The sequence below is a fragment of the Bacillus rossius genome, chromosome 8, assembly GCF_032445375.1.
Source record: "Bacillus rossius redtenbacheri isolate Brsri chromosome 8, Brsri_v3, whole genome shotgun sequence".
In the NCBI taxonomy this organism is placed as follows: domain Eukaryota; kingdom Metazoa; phylum Arthropoda; class Insecta; order Phasmatodea; family Bacillidae; genus Bacillus; species Bacillus rossius.
Window position 1 is genome coordinate 57,672,820 of NC_086336.1, and position 20,526 is coordinate 57,693,345.

At 38.8% G+C, this 20,526-nt stretch overlaps 2 protein-coding genes across 5 annotated transcripts in view; one reads left to right on the forward strand and one right to left on the reverse strand.

Moving 5' to 3' along the window:
* Positions 1-20,526, forward strand: part of LOC134535005 (vacuolar protein sorting-associated protein 18 homolog) — an 80,153-nt gene that overhangs the window by 28,367 nt on the left and 31,260 nt on the right. The window lies entirely within an intron of this gene.
* LOC134535329 (cuticle protein 18.6-like) lies at positions 8,303-9,811 on the reverse strand. Its single transcript, XM_063374399.1, has 2 exons — positions 9,783-9,811; positions 8,303-9,273 (listed from the first exon to the last, which is right to left on the reverse strand). Exons 1-2 carry the CDS (start codon positions 9,792-9,794, stop codon positions 8,452-8,454), a joined length of 834 nt encoding a protein of 277 aa, XP_063230469.1. The 5' UTR covers positions 9,795-9,811; the 3' UTR covers positions 8,303-8,451.

A 20,526-nucleotide genomic window follows, 5' to 3' on the forward strand; every position in this document is an offset into this window, starting at 1 on the left:
TCAGGAATTTTCAGGTAAAAATGTATGCGAAGTTTTATTATTCATACTTTCTAAGAACTTAGAGGTAGCATATTCAGAAGTGATTAAGTTGTGTTAACTGACATTAACTATTCCTGCTACTAGTGCCTCCACAGAACGAAGTTTTTTAGTACTGAAGCTAATAAAGACATATAGCCGTAGCACACAACAACAAGACAGACTTTCAGAACTGGCATTATTGTCCATTGAAAAAGATTTTCTGTGTGAAATGCAGAATGGGCAAAATTTTCATGACTGTGTAATAAATGAGTTTTTAAAAAAAAAGAGAAGAATCGAGCTTACATATAAGTAACTTTTTTATTTGGTGTCTTGTATTATGTTTTAATTCTTTTGCACAAAATTCAATTTTCAATATTTTTTTTATAAATATTATGTACCAATTAATTTATTATTGCATATTGCTTATTTTAGTCTATAATAGATATTTTGTTACTAGGCCTTTATGGTCGTTAGTGCCTTGTACTAAATTTTTTTTAACTGCACTTAAAGTGTTTCTATAGATAAAAATAAAACTATTGTACATATTTATAATCTGCTCGCCTTATCCGCGGTTGAAAAGTAAATAAATAAAAAACGTAAAAGCCAAATATGAAATGTTTGAGAAAAATATTGCGCTTAGTTAGTTCTAATGTAATCATTAGCTAAATTGTAAAAACAAAACTGTTTTACTTTTGTCTTTATTATCCAAGTTTAAAATGGTGTAAAAAATGTTCTCGACTTGTGTGAAAAATCTTGTCAAGTTAATTTTTGTGTACTCAGTAGTGCACTTTTAAAATAGAAAATGTTTCCCTAACGTTGTCTTTATTTTCTAATTTTAAAGTTGTGTTAAGTTTTTCCTTGAAAAAAAAACTCTCGTTAGGTTTACCCCGCACATACATTCCAGCGTTTCTCAGTTTCCACCTCATTCCCCTGATCGCCGGAGCTCTGCCTAAGGATAAGGCGTATTATATTTTGTGAGCATATTTGTATGTTATCTAATAACCCTCTCTTCATATTGCAGTTTAACTTTAATAGTTTTCTGTCTCCGAAAAGTTAATAATTTTGCTCCTGGTTGTAGCAGCTGGAGTAATTTGACAGGTACAAGAATGTATAGGCCTACTTAGAATAAAGTGCATTTTATACTTCTACCAGGAAAACTTCAAAAATAGCCCCATTTTGCACCTAGAAATCCAAATTTTTCTGGGGGAGGGCCTTAAGGTCGAGGATGGGTGTGACAGCTTACCCACACAATAACTCCACCACACGCCACTGAGAGGCAGCTAGCTACTCTTGTCAGTTCCTTCTATAAAACTACCACTCATGTTAGGCTACCGGTTACCGTTTACCATTACAGCAGGGCTGAAGCACTATTAAAAGTGCTCTTATAAACACCAAAGATGGCTGCAGTTTTGTCACAGAATGTTCATTTGAAATCATGCCAAGTTGCCTCACGAATGCGCACACACATGCTGCACACACACTCATGCTCTCTCTATCTCTGGCTGGTTTTATTTTTAGATCCCCCCCCCCCCCCCCAACTCGTCTAGCCAATGCAGCAGACAGGTCACTTGCCGGCGCTGCATATGTACAACAACTGAGGAGAAATTTTGACTAAACAAATTATACTAACTTGTGAAGTTGTATGTAGTAGAGTCAAGAGGCCAAGAACATTAAAAGTATTCTTACCAAAGGATTGTCCACGTCATTCCCGAAATATAGTGTGGAGAGAGGTCTTAATTTATGATTGAATTTCCTTCATGTTTAACCAACATTATTTATGTTTTGCATGTAAATAAAAGTTTACAGTAGTTCCATATTTAGTGTTTTAACAGAAGGGTTAATGTTTAGTAACTTGAAATAAATAATCAATCTTAAATTCATCTGTACATATTTTTTATGTACATACTCTCATACATACTTCTGAGCAATGCTTGGTCATGCAGATATTAAGAGTACTAAGACTATAAGATGCATTGGAATATGAGGCTTTCAGACAGAAATCTACATCAAAATAATACAACCTTGAATCTAAGAAGACTCCGAACATGATGTCTTCGACTGTGTGTAAAGTGGGTGATAAAAGTATTTTGTGATGACATAAAAAAAAACACCATTATTTTTACCTTTAAAGTCCAATTTTTAAAACCAGCTGAAAAACCTACAGCCTTTTTTTCCTCAGTGTTATCAAATACTAATCTCTTACTACCCCCGTACCTTTCTAAGATATGTGTGGCTATGGCCCTGTCATCCAATATTGGACTTTGGAATTGTTTCTTGTGAAACCGCAGGATAACCAGAATTAGGAATGCTCAACTGGGATTTGAACCTAGATCCTCCATAATGCAAGATAAGTGGTTTATCATAGCACCACCTTGCTAGATAGTAACTTGGTAACTGACGTGAATTCAACGAATGGGTAGGTGAAATAAAAGCAGTGAAATTAAAATTTATATGGTGTCTGGCCAGTTACTAAGCTCATGTGACGAAACCAAGGCCACTCTGTGCGTGTCAGAGTCCAGTGTTTTGCCTATATTACAGGCACCATACAAGTTGTCTACCTTTAAGGTGTTCCTAAATGACATTGCCTGACATCTGTCATGTTATCATCATGCTTTTCCAACTGTGTATTACAACCCTCAAAGTTTTCTAGTGAGTTTTGTTACACTATTTTTACAGAATGATTCATTAAAGTTTGGTTTATCAAGCAAAGCTGAATCATGGTGCATTTCAAGCAAAATGCTGTGTTGAAGTACTAGATTTACTTGATTTCAAGATTAATTCTCATTTAATTATTTGTGTATTTCTTTTTTTTTTAATATCTCTGTGTAAAACACAACTTCGATTTAAGAAAACACTTACATACACATAATTTATTTATATGTATTTTTATTCGTACTACCAAACAGGTGAATTTTAGTAATTATTGTTGCTTTAGTTCTCTTAAAATAGTTCGTAAAACCTTGCAGCACTGCCTAGCAGAATCTGGGCACAGATATATATATATATATAGATATACACACACACTCTATTTGGGGTTTTAATGTTTTATTACAGAAATTGTTAAAGAAATTTTTAGAGCCTGGTGTCTTTCTGAAAACAATAGTAAACTTTTATCTTAATAATATTATGTTATGATTTTTGTCGTATATGTTATTAAAATAGTTATAATGATTTTGAACTGGTGGAATTTAGAATCATGCACCAATGCACGAAATAATTTTTGTGCACTGGTTTAGGATATTCTGAACAAAAAAAAATCAATTTATAATATAAATCTGCAGTTATTATAACCTGTGGTTGATGATAAATAATTGTGACGTAATCTGAACTGTCATTATTGCCTTATTGTGGTTGATTGTCAGTTTCACTTACTTTAGGCCACCAAAATCTTCCCAACATAGTTTTGTGTGAACCAGAACAGAAACTTGCCCAATCATAAATTATGAACCTATTTTATTGTTTAAAATTTTTACTATTTATTCAGCTCTCTATTTCTTTCTCTTTTAATTTTTTCCCAGGCACTGTTTTGTCTTTTTCTCTCTCTCTCTGCCTCTATGCTTTTTCTTTATCCTTTTTTCTCTCATGTGATCATATTTTCTTTTGACATTTCTCTTCTTTTTTTCTTACCTTCCTATCAGTGTTTTGTCTGCCTTTATGGTTTTTTTTTTTTTTTTTTCTCGTTCTATCCCCCGTATCTCAGTATGTCCATCAGTTTGAAACGTATCTGCGGTCACATGTGCCCGCCACGGCAGCTGGCCGGGACGCCGCCGCGGCCAGAGTCCAGTTCCACTTTCACCAGCCTCGCGGCCGACCTTGAACTTGCTCGCGTTTGTCTCGTCGCCCTTGTCTGCCCACCGGCCCCGGTCCCTGCGGCGGTCCCGGTAATTGGCCCCGCTTCTTGGGCGTGGCCATACCCCCTCCTTCCCCCCTGTCTCGTAACGTGTTCCTTGTGCGGCTCCTGGGACAAAACCCGTCATGGGCGAGCGCTCTTTTTTTTTTATCCAAGGGAGTTGTGGTACAATTCCACAGAGGTTTTTATTTTTATTGGTTTATTTAAGGCTCCCGTTACCAGCAATACGCAGGCACCACCGTTATGGCTGCTGTGTCCGCCAGTCGGTATTTTTCCTTTCATGTAGGGAAAACCATGATAGCTAAATTTTCTTTACAATGGTCCAAATTGAAAATAGTGTCTTAACTTTTGTAGATTTTTTTTTTTTTTCGAATGTCGACAGCAGCTAAAATTGAGAAAGTTAAACAAGAAAAATATATTTTTGTTCCAATGAGTCCTTAATTTTGCCAATTCAGTTATGGCCCTGACTGGTAAAGTGAATTGTCAAATTTATATCCATTGTATGACATGTTCCATATTATATCAACAAAATACTAAAATGACGTAAACTTAAAGTGTAATGACTACTGAATACACAGCCAATTTGCCACCTGTAATGAAAAAATAATTAAATTAAAATAATATTGAAACTGTAGGATTAATTTTGTAACCTCTACAATATTATTTCTAATGACTACTTTATTTGGGCAAAAATTGTGGCAATAAATAACCTTTAATTAATTATTGCTCTCTTTGTTTTAACAGACATTATGGACAGCAAAACAAGGAAATTTGTAAATCTTCCCGCTTTTAAAATTTTGTATGGCTAGTGTTGCAGGGTGTATGTTGTTACATTCCAGGTTGGCCCGGCAAGGCAACCAAGAATAACAATTTCCTGGTCCACTTACAAATGTGATAATGTTAATATGCAGTGACTAAAAATTTTTTTAGGTTAGTTTTTTTTCCAAAATTAGGATTAATTATTCGTTACATGGAGCAGTTTTTTTGCAACAGTTTCAGATGAATTTCCACGCATAGCAACTGTCACTCGTTTCTTAATCACAAGAAAAAAAATTTAAATCCTTAAGTTAAATTTTCAACCTAAGTACAGTAATAGTCCTGTTTCACATATATGCGGTTCGGTTCGTTCTCGGTTGCAACCGAAAACGAATGAAACCCCTTTACACATACACGGTTCTCATACGGATCATATTAGGTTTCGTGTCCTCTTTTGTACACACAGTAGTGGTCACGGAGAGAAATCAAGCTGTTGCCATGTTTCTCTATAGAGAAAATTAAAAAAACGAAGGAGAAATACTATAATTCATTGGGAGCACCCCGCATCACTTTACGGCAGGAATTTGGAGCATTCTACACCATTGTCCCGAAACTAAGATAGCACAAAGACAATTGACGTGAATACGTCTTTAAATTTGCTTTCATAGTAGGAGGTAATGAAAAAAAAACAAATGATAACAAAATCGGGGTATACAGTTTGGTGATGCAACTACATATCTATCATCTCCACCCAAAATTTAATCACACCACTAGATAGCTAAAGGATCAAAGAATTCGTTACGCTAAGTGAGGACTGTGACGCATCGCGCGTGGAGGAGGGGGAAGCGCCGCCATTTTGAGGTTATTTTGCTGCGTTTCGAAATTTCTATTTAGTATAACTTTTGACTCGGAGAAGCTACGACATTCGTTGGAGTTTCAATCGCCTGTTTTCTTCAAAATCTATCGATTGCATATACATTAAATAAGTGTAAAAAATAGTTACAGTGAATATATATGGTGTTAAAATAAAAAATTGCATATTTGATATTTTGTATAGAAAATATTACCTGTTACGTACACTTATTCACGTACTACACACGGCCGTGTGCATGGTACAGCCACGCCCCATTTTTTTTTTTTTTAAAAACTAGTTCAGGATGTCAACGACATCATTTGATGAATTACATATGAAGCTAAAGGACTGTCTTCAACGCCAAATTACATTTATAAGGACATGTATTCAACCGATTCAGATGTTAGCCATAACTTTGAGTTAAGACAATACAATTAACACAATTATTTGGAGTTTTTTTAAATTTAGATTTTAATTTTAAAAAAACAATTTAAATACGTAGGTTTACAAATAGGTGATAGTTTTACCTTGCATTTGCAAAGAAAAGTGAAGTTAAATATTGTTTTACAAATTTTTGAAACGCATATTCTGAGCTCTCATTGGAATAACTGTGCATACATTTCAGGCCAAGGTTGTGTGCGTCCTCGTAGATTTGAACAGCTGTTACTTGTGATTGAGTTTGCTTCTGGAAGGCCGAGACAGTGGGCTGTGGATTTGTATTAGGGACAATCAGTGGACTACCAGATGGAGAAGGCATCGGTAGAGTACTACATGGAGATACATAAATGGTGTATCAGATGTAGAAGGAACAGGATGCTTCTGCAGCCTGATTTTCTGTACAACTTTCAGTTGAAGATCAAGCGTGTCAAATTCATCGAAATCTTCTAGAGAAGGGAGCAATCCTCCGAAAGTTGCCGATTTGGTGTTTCCTTCAGGCTGCAATCATTTCTACTTCAACAGCAAACATTTTCCATATTTTTGATGCAGGTTTTTGAGGTGCTTCAGCATCACATGGTATACTTGAAACTGACTGTTTAGGATTCTTATCATTTTCAACCTTTACATCCACAACACAACCATCATCATCATCTGTTCTCTTTCTTCAAATATTTTGTCCATGAATTGCAACTGAGATGCATGAATGTAGACTTTAGCTTTTGACGCCCCTGCTCCAGATTTTGCCTTAGTTTTTGATTTGTCGTACGAGTCGGTCACTTGCTTCCACTTCTTCAAAACGTGTTTACCTATATATATATATATATATATATATATATATATATATATATATATATATATATATATATATATTAATTATTTCAATAATCACAAGAACTATCAACCCCTCAGTTGCTGTAGTTTGTTTTTGGAATAACTTGCGTTAGTGGGTGTACATTCTCAGATTTGCATTAATTACACTTATCTCCTTGGGATTTCGACTATAAGCAAGATCGTCAGAGAGGTTTGTTTTTCAATCTGGACGGAATTATGATTTGAATGCATTCCTGCTCCAGATAAGAAATGGGAATCAATGGCCCAGAAATTTGAAACTATCGCCAATATCCCGAATTGCTTGGGCGCCGTGGGTGGGAAAAACGTAAGGATTGTCCACCCTCTCAACTCTGTGCATGTCAATTATAAAGGATAGTCGTCTATAGTTCTGATGGCAGTAGCTGATGCAGAATGCCGATTTTCTTACGCTAATGTTGGAGTGTATGTGAAGCTCTGCGATTCTAATGTTTTTTTCTAAACAGTGAACTGTGGATATGTATCATTAACGGCATCATCGATCTACCTGAGGTCACTTCATTTTTTGCATTGAGCTGCCGATGACGCGACCCGCTAGTACGACGATCGAGCGACAACTGGCCAATAAGACACATGACCACATGCGGATAGATATGCGCAGGCATTTGTTCCGTGAAATTCTGGAGTGTCCACGTCACCTCACAGCCATAGCTCATCCTGATTGGCTGCTGACGGCAGTGCCCAGCGAACATTCTACTCCATTGCTGCGCAGTGCTACGTGTCTGTCTTCATGTTGGTTTCCCCGACAACGTATTTTATAGAGACAAGAAAATTACTTCATGACACCTGTGTGTCACGTCCCTGACTTTCTTTTTAAACCTTCTTGAATTTTTGAAGTAAACCAGAAATTGTCCAATTTAATTCACACACACACACTGAATTTAAATAACCAAACAAATGACAATAGAAGAAGAAAAAATATTTATATTCATGTAAAACCTAACAGAAATTAATAATTATTATTAAGATTTTTCTGCATTTACCTTAAATGTCTATGAAACATGATTATAAAATAATTGTGAACCCTTAAGAAATCATAACACATTCTTAGCTAATGTTATTATTAGCAGAGGGTAGAGTTATGCTATACCACAATGTTACTAGGTTAAAAATGCATATAAAAATAGTTATGAAATTTGGAATAAATTTCACCTAATTTTCTTAGTTATAATAACATTTTAGAAAGTTAGGTATGTGTTGAATAATAATTTAGGCGTAGCCTATGTATGTTATGAAACTTGCAGAATATATATTTTTTTTTTGTATAAATTAAATTCATGTTATTACATTCCACTACAAAAATCCCACTATGAATCGGCATAGAAAGACAAAACTTGAACTTTACTTTTTTCCAGTAATCTTGGGTAAGTTTTAAATCTGGAGAAATTTCATTGGGAAGGATGGAGATATTTGCAACACTTGATAATGTGTAGATTTCCATTTTGTATGAAGAAATTTTTTCCGTGTTGTTCATTAATATCCAAGAGGTTCACATAATAATACAAAAAAAAAATTTGTTTAATATTTTTTTATTTACTCTCACAGCTCCTGTTGTTTACATATTTACAAATAGAATACTATTGCAGACTGGTCGTCGGGGCATGGCTTTGGAAGGGAGGAAATAAGCGCGTGTGGTGGTATAGAGCCCGTCGGCAGTTGTTCTAGGGGTTCAGTCGACTCTGTAGGAGACTGCGTGGCCGGGGTTGTTGACCACGGTGGTGAGGGTGGCGGCACGCACGGCGGGGGCGCCGTAGGGGAGACCAGCGGCGTAGGGCAGAGCGGCGCCGTAGTGCAGGCCCGCACCGTAGGGCAGAGCGGCGCCGTAGGGCAGAGCGGCGGCGGCGGTGTAGGGCAGAGCGGCGGCGGCGGAGTAGGCGAGGGCGGGCGCCACGACGGGCGTGAGGGGCGCGGCCAGCGCGGTGCTGGCGGGCGTGTGGCCCACGGCGATGCCCCTCTTGGAGCGGTGCTTGGCCGCCTCCAGCTCGGCCAGGTGGGCGGCGCGGGCCGCCACCACCTCGGGGGTGTCCTGCACGGGGGCGGGGCCCACGGGCAGCGCCGTGGGGCCGACGGGCAGAGCGTTGCTGGCCACGCGGTAGCCGGCTCCGTCGGCCACGTAGTCGGCCTTCACCACCTGGCCGTCGGGCGCCACGTAGCTGTAGCTGCCGATCTTGTTGCCGTACACGTCCTGCACGGCGTTGTGCGTCTGGAAGGGCTCCGAGTGGCCGTAGGCGGCCTGGCCGAGCTCGTCCTGGGCGTGGTACTGGGTGCGCACTCCGGCGGCGTAGGCGGCGGGGGCGGCGGCGTAGGCGACCGGGGCGGGGGCGGCGAGGCCGGCGTAGCCCAGGGCGGAGTAGCCCAGGGCGGAGTAGCCCAGGTGGCCGGCGTAGCCCAGGCCCAGCGGGTACCCCAGAGGACCGACGGCAGAGTATGCCAGAGGAGCTCCAATGCCGGGCTTAGCCACGGCGCAGGCCACCAGCGAGCACAGTGCAACCTGGAGGAACAAGACAGTACTGGTTTCAGATCGTAATTTCCCAAATACCGCGACACAATAACAAGTAATTGGTTAAATGCGAACTGTTTTGTGATATAAAAATTCTACTTTAAATAATTTTCTCTGAGTAATTTGTTCTCAATTATCCCGCCTACCTAAGGCACACATACGTTGTGCAGAGCTTCATAAAAACCACGCGATTAGAAAACTGCTCAAGTTAGCAAAATTTTCTATCTCCACGAAAATCATAAAAGGATATACTGAGGACAGATCAATATTAGTCCTGTTTTCGTATTTCATTTATGAAAGTTGTGAAAATGGCCATTACGCGTGGTTTCTGAATAATTTGTTTGGCATGAATAATCATGTAAAAATTCTTGGCGGCACTCATTATAAAGCTTTACGCTTTTATCTTCATTCCTCCGCCATGCAATGCTACGGTTACCGCAGCCACTAGCAGCACCACAAGTGCTCTGGTGAACCCAACCATGCCTGCGGTGGTCACTCACCAGGGTCCTCATGATGGTCGTCGGGGTATTGGCCGCCGAGGTGAGAGTGACTGTCCAGCTGCCCGGCCGGCTTATATACCCGCCCCCGTTGCCGGGGCAAGGTCGGAACCCTGGCACGTCGTGTGTGTCTTCCTGTCCGCCCGCCCGCCTGACTGCCCTTCACTTCGCCGGCCAGTCCCGTCTCGTTGTCGGGGCACAGGGCCAGTGGCGTAGCCAGGATTTCTGTATGGGAGATGTTAAGAAGTATGCCTCCCCCCGTATTAAAGCGGGTGGTCCGGGGGTCCTCCCCCGGGAAAATTTGGATTTTCAGGTTTAAAATAGCGGTATTTTAGCTGTTTTCGGTACTTAAATTTAAATATTGTAATGGTAAAATTTTTATTAATTTTAATATGAAATTTGTTTGAGTGATGAATAAGAAATTTAATTAAATATTTGGGCTAAGGGGGGGGGGGGGGGTTGAACCCCTAACCCCCCCCCCCCCCCTGGCTACGCCCCTGCACAGGGCACGCCCAAGCGCGGCTCCAGAGGAAGGGCGCAGGGGGCAATAGCCCCTTCTGAGCCCAAAATTTACTTATTTCTTTGTAGGGAATATTAATGTTAACTTAAATACTTTCGTTAATGTGCTAAACTCTTCTTTCAATCAAAATGTGTACGAAAATTCTAAATTTCAGTATTTGAGACCATATATTTTGTGAATATCCCAAGGGCAATGTCATGATTATTAACTGCATCCTCGTGTGTGTGAGAGCCCTGCCCGAGAGGTCTTCCCGGAGCCGCCATTGGGCACGCCCCACTCCAGTTCATTGTTTTATACTTGCGTTGCACGCGGTCAGACTTGCCGACTTTTCAGTGGCTGAACTTACACACAATTTAAAATCAATTATATACCATACATTAGGCTTGTGGAAAAAAAAAAAAAGAAGTAGGTCGGTTCATCTACCTGGTATTAGACATCCAGCATTAGATTCTGTGTCACCTCTCATCGTCCCTAATGGTAACCTTTTTTGACGAGACTTTTACTAAGCCTATTCCACTTTTTGCTGTAGATCAGCGGTTCCCAAACGGTGGGTCGCGACTCGATCCTAAAACTATCAGAAACCATCGAATAAATCATCAGAAAATATAAGAAAAATCGAAACAAACCGAATTGTGTGCAAACACATATCTATTGTTAAATAATTGTTTGGCCACAAAGTGCTTATATTTTGTCAACCATTTTTTAATCAGAACCCAAATTGTTTATCAATAATCAATCGCTATCTTTAAAAAACATATATATATGCAATATTTGATGGTAAATTATACCTACATAAGGAAGGGATACGTTACAAATAAGGTTTTTTACTCCACCATGAACCGATGGACCGTGGAGGTATTCCTGTAAGGAAAGGTGGGTCGCCAGCTGAAAAAGTTTGGGCACCACTGCTGTAAATAGTTTTAGAAAACACTTCTTGAAAGTATTTATTGATAAAAGGCTGGTATCCGGAGATTTATGGCTATATATAACGACAGAATTTCTGGTTCTTGAACTAGTTTGCGTGCGATTATGTTAGTGTTAGTTGTAGGTTTTATTGTCGGCGTAGGGTGGATTCGATCAAAGTATCAAGGCGCACTTGCAGTGGTTTCTTTACAGACGGTATTCTGTGGACTCGGAAGTGGTGATCCAATAATTTTAGTTCTCAATGCAGAATATGTAGTTTGTATTAGTGGATGTTGGAGCTTTAGACAGGAACAGTGACTGCGGGGTATTTTCCAACGGTGCGTTTGGCAAGAGCTGCAAAAAAAAAACTAAGCATACCTCCCGAAAAAAACATTCCAGGAACAGAGGTACTCTTACCTCACGTTTTCGTTGCAGACGAAGAATTTCCCTTACAAACTCACATAATGAGGGCGTATCCTGGTAACGAGTTAGCAGACTACATTGGAAAAAAAGAATATTTAACTACCGACTTAGCCGAGCACGAAACGCAAGCGAGGATGCACTTGGAATCCTAACAAAATGGTTCCACATTAACCAAAGAAAAATGACTATTTGGCCCTGAACATACATCGTGTGTTTTAGCTACGATCATACTACACAACTTTTTGCGTGAAGATTGCATCAACCTACTAGCTGAACTCCCAGATGAGCATACATTAGGAGTCGGTAGACAATTTTCTGGGACTGCTTTCACAATCAGGGACACATTCAAACCCTACTTCAAATCATCAGAAGGATCTTTAGTGGCAAGATCTTGCCACAGCTGGTACAGTGAACTCGTGGTTGTTTTTATACGTAACAAATAAAATATTTTTTTATTATTTAAATAATATTGATAAAAAAATTACTATGCTTGCATAGTCCAGTAGTTTTATTTTTCCATTGAGGTAATTTAAAATGGGAACCATACATATTGCAATAAAATTTATTTATCAGGTTGTTTTTAACGAACGATTATTTTGCGACGAATTCATTTTGACATGTTGTCGTAGTATTTAGCATGAGACAAATCGTGAAGATTAGGATAATCTTGTACACATATAACCAGCTCTTCATCATTCATTATCTTGTGATTTTTTTTTTCTGGAAAGGACAGTTGCATGTTTTAGTTTCATGTAACTCCATATACAATGATACCCTTCACTAATTTCCCCTTTTCTTAACTTGGGCGACATTCCATTAAGTCCACAAAGTGGGGAAGGGTAGCTATTTACGGAGTCGCTCGAGTTTGAAGTTAGACCAACTCTACAATTCTGTGACCTCAAAAACTATTGTTTTTCCGACCTGTTTATGTACGTTTGAGCATTAAAGAAAGGGATAACCCGTAATACAGACACGTTAAAGCTATAAAACAAAGTAATCAATGCTAAGACTTATCTGAACTAATCTTTTTTTTGTACACCAGATACGTATGGCCGCATGTGCACTTCTCGTAAACAATTTTTTTTCTAACCTAACTAAAACTAAATGTATTTTGGAGGGGTCCGGGTTAGGGAGGGACCTAGGTGCGTCTCAGGCCGAAGCCTATACGCCTAGTCATGCTGGGATTAGCCATACAGGGAGAGGGTCGCATGCATCATGTGCTAGGAGGGGATTGGCCAGCCATGGCAACGATTGGTGCCATGACTAACTCCCCTCACTCTTAAATCTAGACTATAACTAGAAATAGGTTGGGCCCAGGTAAAACCTGCATAGACACAGGGAAAACCCTGGGTGCATTCATGCGGGATGCAAATTGGCATGCATTACGTGTAGGAATTTACAGGAGACAGAGGATGGTCTGGATGAAGTGTTGGACAGAGTAGAAAAGAGTCTCGTAAACAGACTGGACAAAGACAACCGAGCATGGCCGAGTAGCGCCGAAGGCACACGAAGCTGGTCTCCCTTCTGCCACCGCGCGCTATGGCACGCCTCCCCTCGTATCGCCGCGACCCTCCTCTCCGACTTCTCCCGAGAGTTCCGGGCCTCGGTGGACATGGCTGCGCATCGTGGTTCAGCTACCTGCCGAGCGCTCAGCGCGGCGCTCCGAACATGCGGTGCAGACCACTTTGGAAAACCTTGGAAGGACCTGGTGTTCGTTATCGCCAGGAAAGACCGTGCCTGATGCTTTACGTAGCTTAGTCTCATTATGTTGGTTGAAAATGTCCGTCGAACTGACCGCGCTGTCAAAAACACGTATATTAAAAATAAAAAAAATTGTAATCGTTACAGTTGCCACCCAAAATAACCTTTCGAAATGATAATTGTTGGGCGTATGTAATTTTGCGTATTTTATTTATGTTTGTTCCTTATTTATACCTGGTTATTTTTATCCTATACGGTGATACCATAACTTTCCTCACCTTCCGAGTGGCGTCTTAGTTGTCGGCGACTTACGCTTGTTCCGCCTACAGAGTGTGGCTTGCCCAATGGGAAGATTTAAGGGGGTATTTTCCTACATCGTTTTGCTTCCGTAATTTAGTATTTTAGTCCCATGATGTATGTTTAATTTTTAATATAACTTAGTTGTGTAGATAGTTTCATCATTTCGGTAAGTATTTTATAATAGTTTTAAAAACCTTTTAAAAAAATTAATCCTTCAAACTTAGCATGAACGGAGATCATGAAATCAAATCGTGAACTGTTTTGGATGGACCGTCTGCATGTAACTTTTGTCGTAAAAACTGCTACGCTTAATGTTAGCATTTTTTATCAATTAAAGCTTAAAAAACAGTTTTACGACAAACTATACATACAAACGGATAATTCAAAACTGCATACTACACGATTACTTGCTTTAAATTCTTGCAAATAATTGAAATATGAATTTTTCTCTAAAGGTTTTTTTTTAAATCATTAAATATTAATCATTTATTGAATTGACAAAACGATTTATTAACAATTAATAATACTTATATTATGAATTGAAAGTAAATTATAAGTGAAAACTCCAAATTATTGAATAAAGTTAATTTAATTAAGGATATTCGTTATATAGGTAAATTATTCAATCAGATGCCTTTAACTTCTTTGTTTTTTCTATTGCTAGCCTTTGTTTATGTGGATTTTACTTTTTATCTGGATTTTATACTAAGGATTTAATTTTAGATATTTATTCTATTGATTATATTGGAACTACCCCTGAAGTAAGAAGGCGTCGTGAAGTGGTTGCAAGTAAACCTCCCTCACAGCTGTTCACGCGCCCCCCCCCCCCCCAACTCCCCCCGGAACCTCAACAAGCGGAACCCGAATGACATGTGACGTCACAACCAGTCCTTGATCGGAGTAGCCGGGCGAGGCTGGTGGACGGGAACACAACAGGCGCGAGTCCGGGAGGCGTGGTGGGGTCTTGGCTGTGAGCCGAGGGCCGTCTGTCCCCCCAACCCTGATGTCGCACGGAAAACTGTCCTGTCTACAATTGCGATGTCCGTATCTACTGATTTATGAAGTCACGGGACCCGAAATAAATGTTTGTTTATTGTTTTATTGCATTGTAAATGAGTACGCAGCCAAGTTTTTAATATTCATTTAACCTTGTGAAAGTTGTGGGAGTCATATAATATTAATTTATCCTGTAAGGCAAATTAATTTATATGCTCACTCGAAAAAAAAAATTAATTCACGTGTTCTTCCTTTGAAAAAGGACAGCACTGATCAATATTTTGTATCTTGTCTTCTTGTCTTCGTATTTTCTACTTTTGAAACTGGGACCGAAAACAGCAAATATCACGGGTGTCCCCTCCTCCTGTGATACCTAAGGACACAGATTGGGACAAAAAGTCCATGTCAGAGGGTCACGTCGGGCCAATCAGCGATCAGAGTCCGTCGGACACAATTTGGGACATAGCAGTTGCAGACGGGCCTTTACACGGATCCGCACCCTTTTATCACTGTTGTGCCACTCACCCGTGTCTACCATACGTTACACCCTAATACATTCATTCCATCCCCAGAGTTTGACACCATCTCACGAAATTGTCATTTTTTAATGAGAGCAGTTTTTGCTTTGTTTCGACTTTTATTTTCAGGTGTATTCGCTAGTAATTGGAATTTCTTTATGAAACTTTTAACAAATTGTTCTTGGCCATCTTCATTAGATTAAAATACTATGTCCATGATAGCTGGAAGTTTCAATTGTGCCAACCTTATTTCACGAGAAAAAAATGGACGTGGTATATTTTACCTCCGAAGTACAGATGTGTTTGTGACGAAATGAAAGATTTACATATAATATGGTAATGATGATTTACATGGATGAATTGAAAATTATTTTAATTTTGATGCACTTATTCACGTTGTAATTATGTAGACTTTTTGGTCAAACTATATTCAAAGGTCTGACGATTAATGTTGTAGCGGCATTAATTGTAATTTGCGTAATGTCCTCTACACTAAATTAGGTTGATAGTAACAGGATTTATTGACTAGTTAAAAAAATTTGTTGTTTTGGAAATCTTGGGGCCTATTGTGAGGTGGCTGCAATTTTTTTTTTCAAGTGGCACCCGTCATAGGTCATAAAAAGAATTTGGTATTAATCACGTATAGTATGGGGTGTAATTTCAGTGGCATCCTCTGTAATTATTCTTTATGTATTTACTGCTTAAATATGTATGTGTCGTAAATCTCTGCCTGGGCTGCTTCAAGAATATTAATTTTGGCTGTTTGTAAGAACGCTACGAATTCCTGGAAGAAGAACTGCGTGAAACTTTTCAATTCCCAACCGCAGTGCTTGCATTTTATCCTCCATATTTGAAATTACCTTTCAGTGCAGTTTTCTGCCTTCCAGTGCTTAGATTCCTTTGCCAAATATTCTCTGCATGTCTCTTGGGTTTATTAGATTTGAATTACGAATTTTAAATAACGACTTGCGGCGAAGCGATTAGCCGTTTCGCGTCCTTCTGAGGATCATCCTGTCAAAGTTGCATATCCTTCCTCTCAAGGCTTCGAGGTCGGAATAGCTCGTGGAATTGGTTTGTCTTAACCATCCACGCCATGCTTTCCCTTCGCAAAGTTCTCGGTTATAAAATAATCGTTGAGCAGTTGACATTTTAAAGTTAAGCACTTTTTAAGTTTTTTAAGTAATAGCATATCTTCAGAGTAATATTTTATACCAGAGTTCTATGCTCGCGATCTATATTTTAACCAGTTCTCAGTTATTTGACAACTTTCTGTAAGTGGCAGTTATTAATTATTTCGTTATTGTTTGGTTTGAACAGATTAGCGGTTTAAGTTTGTTTGATGTGTGCGTCAATATGCTTATAGCGTCCGCATGTCAAAGTTAAGCGGAATATGTGCTAAATGATATCAAATGTGTCATTCATTTAGTCATTAGAAATTTCGTGTTGATTATGCAAACAAATGAGGTGCTTTGTTCGAATTATATAAAATAACATCAGCAACCATGACAAAAAATTATTATTTTTTAAATAAAAAAAGAAAATTACAATGCCAGTAAAAAAAATACGCTATAATTTGTATGGATGTAATAATTTTTTTGTCGCTTTTTGCAATAATTGAATAAGTGAATGATTGGAAATATACTTTCATACGTTAACAGTATAAATAACCATTTCGCTTATCCCTAGTTGATATCTGCGTTTTACGATTCAGGCAGCGAATTCTAGTACTCATAGTTAACATTGTTGTTTGACTAATTATATCATGGTCGCACACTAGATGTAGAACTACTGATTTACCTTTTACGTTACTGGTTTATAACTCTCGTAACGGAACTGCCGAGTGTTTTTTTACTAATTACGGGAACAGAAAAACTTAATGACACAGTAAATATCGATTCTCTTATTAGTGTTTTGTACTATATATTTTGCGCATATAGCAGATTGGATGTTGTCTGCGTGCGTGCGAGAGTGCGTTTGAGACTATTATTGTTCAAATCCCGTTTGGTTTTATCCCGTTAAGCTTATTGGGTGTGCTACAATTAAATTTACCATCAAGGACATTCAAAAAACCAAGCATGCAAATTTATAAGTATCACAAATATAAATACTGGTACTTTTATTATTTTTTTAAATAAAGTTGTTTTAGAATTGTATACTTTTAAACTATTACTGTTTAATTGCATGCATAAATTTATTGCTGATTATCCTGACTGAAAGATGTTTATGTTGTGTTTCCACTGCTTATGTATATAATTAATATTCTATAGTCACCTTGAAAAAAAAACATATCTTACAAAAAACTTAGATTATTAATTTATAAAATCCTACATAGCGTGTTAGGTAGATACTTGATATGACTTGATATAGGATTGTTTCTTAGTATAAAGCCATGTATGTCTGACTTAATGTGTGTTTCATTCTGTGGTGACCTCGCAGTTGACTAAGTGTAAAGCTCAGTAAAATAATAGTTATTTTCCCTATTATTTAGTTATACTCAGGCTTGCTTAAGGCGAGAATACCTTAACCAAACCAAACCAAATTGCTGCAACCAAACCTTTCCGTTTGAACTCCTTTATATTTGTATGTATTCACACTCTTACGCCAGTGTATGTAGACACACTCTTACGCCAGTGTATGTAGACACATATAAATACATACTTTAAGATACAATTTCCAACATTATTTTTTGTAACTATCTGTTCACGCATGCGTGAATATTTACTGGGCATAGACACTTTTTCTCTTTTCTCTTTTCATTATGTTGACCTGTTTGTATTGCTTGGCATTGTGGGTAAAAAAAACTAGGAATCTAACAAGATGGTGGTGTGTGTTAGTGGTTTGTGTTTAGTGGTGGTGAAAATAAAATACCTTATCCGGCAAAATATGTTGTTGAGTTTATACATCAAAACATAATTTTGGTCCTCCGGGCCGGATAAAAGATATGAGCAACCAGTATTATAAAAATTTCTGTGTGATTTAAAGAGAAGCATCTTCAAATAACTAACTCGTGCGTGTGTGCTATTGGTGTCATAGCGGCTTCAACAACCGAGTTACAGCTTATCATTTTTGACTATGTTATGGACAAAGTAAAAGAAGTTAGTGCAATTTTAAAGGAAACAGCCAACAATCCAGATATTTTTGAAGAATTTGCAATTGCGTTTGAAGAGGTCTCGAAAAAAAAAGACGAATTGCTGGCTAACTACTTTGCTTTGTGTGCAGTACCGCCGAAACCAGAAGTAAGAACAGTTGATGAATTGAGGACAACCTTTTTGACGTTCGAAAAGTTGTTTAGGCAGCTTCGTATTGAACATAATCGGTGTACAGTTATAGTGGCAGACCTAACCTCTCGTGCAACATTCTCATGTGCAGTCCTGCCTCCACTTCCTTTGCCGGTGTTTTCAGGAAGCAAGGCAGAATGGACGTCCTTTTCTGAGCTTTTTAAATCCATTGTGCATCAAGATGTGTCACTGAGCAACGTGCAGAAACTGCATTATCTTATTGGATGCCTGAAAGATGAGCCAAGAGAGCTGGTAAGTAATTTTCCCCTCACCAACGAAAATTACGAAGTAATTTGGTCATTGCTGGAAAAGAAATACCAGAATCTGCGCATTTCTGCTACCATTCATGTTCAGAAGATACTTCATCTTCCATCTGTGCATTCTAACCCACCAGACTCATTATCCCGCTTTGTTAGTGTGGTGCAAGAGAATTTGAATGCATTAAGGGCTGATAATTTTCCAGTTTATGAATGGAGCTTTCTCCTACTGAATATTATTCTTGAGAAACTAGACTCAAATTTACGTGAATCATTTGAAATAGCTGTGGATCAAGACTTGCCCACTTGTGACCATCTCCTTGTATTCTTAGAGCGTCGTGCTGTGGCGAATGAAAATGTTTAACTACTTAGTGTTCAAGGGAATCATGACGCTAAAACCTATACAGTTGGTCGTAGCTACAACAGGACTGCAACATTTAGTGTGAAACCATCATTTAGACCAACTAGTGGCCGAAGCACTGCCCTCGTAGCAGTTGGAAATGTCCTGTGCTGTGCATTTTGCATTGAAAATCATTCACTTAGTAAGTGTGAACATTTTTTGTCTAAGTACATTGATGAGAGGATGCAGTTTGCGAAGGAGCAAAATCGGTGTTTTAATTGTTTGAAAACACATCATTATGCTCAGAGATGTTTATCAAAATTTTCATGCAACCATTGTCAAAAGAGACACCATTCAGTTTTGCACTTCAATCACAACAATCACTCAAGTCAGCCAGAGAGTACTCAAAATGATACAAATGATACTCCAGCTTATGAACCATCTGTAAATAAATTACAATTGCTACATCTGTCAGGTGATAATCAGGATCCATCAACTACCATTTTATTAACCACTGCTCTTGTGCATGTGAGAGATGGAAGTGGACAGTTTCAAGTGGTAAGAGCCTTGCTAGATGGTGCTTCACAAACTACATTTTTGACTGAAGATTGTGTACAGCAGTTGGGATTGAAACGTCATCGTGAGAATGTTGAAATTGCTGGCGTTGGTCAGACTCCTGTGCCAGGGGCCATAGGCATTGTCCCTAGTTCAATAAAACCAGTGGATTCTCAACATATTCAGTTTAATGTAAAGGGCACAATTATATCTGAAATAACACATCCCATGCCTTGTTCAAGAATCTCACAAGGCTCAGTTACTCACCTCAAGGGTTTAAAATTAGCAGATCCATCATTCGACAAACCTGGGCCTATTGACATGCTCCTTTCAGCTGGTATCGTCAGTGAAGTGCTGACTGGAGCTAAATTACCAGGGGAGCCTAATGCTTTCCACTCTCTGTTTGGTTGGGTTGTGAGCGGTAAGGCCAAGTGTGAAACACATGTGAACCCACCTGTGTCATGCTTGATAAGAACAACTAACCTGGATGTACAATTACAGAAGTTTTGGGAAACTGAAGAAGTGCCATCAGTCGACCTTATATCAGATGATGACAAATGTGAAGACCACTTCCTTGCAACACATGAACGCAGTGCTGAAGGGCGATACATACTTCGTTTACCATTCAATCAGGAGGTGAAGGACATGGGTCATTCTTTGCACTCTGCTTTATCAAGATTTGAGCGCCTAAAGTGTAGGTTGAAGAAGTCACCTGATCTCGCGAGGGAATATAGCCAGTTCCTCAAAGAATATGAATATGTAGGCCACATGACCCGCGTGACAAGCATTCAGCATATTCAGGGTCAAGATGATGAAATAGCCTATGTCATTCCTCATCATGCTGTACTCAAGGAATCAAGTTCTACCACAAAACTTCGTGTGGTGTTTGATGGGTCAGCAGCAACTTCTAAATGCATCTCATTGAATGATTTGCTCCTTACTGGTCCAAAACTTCA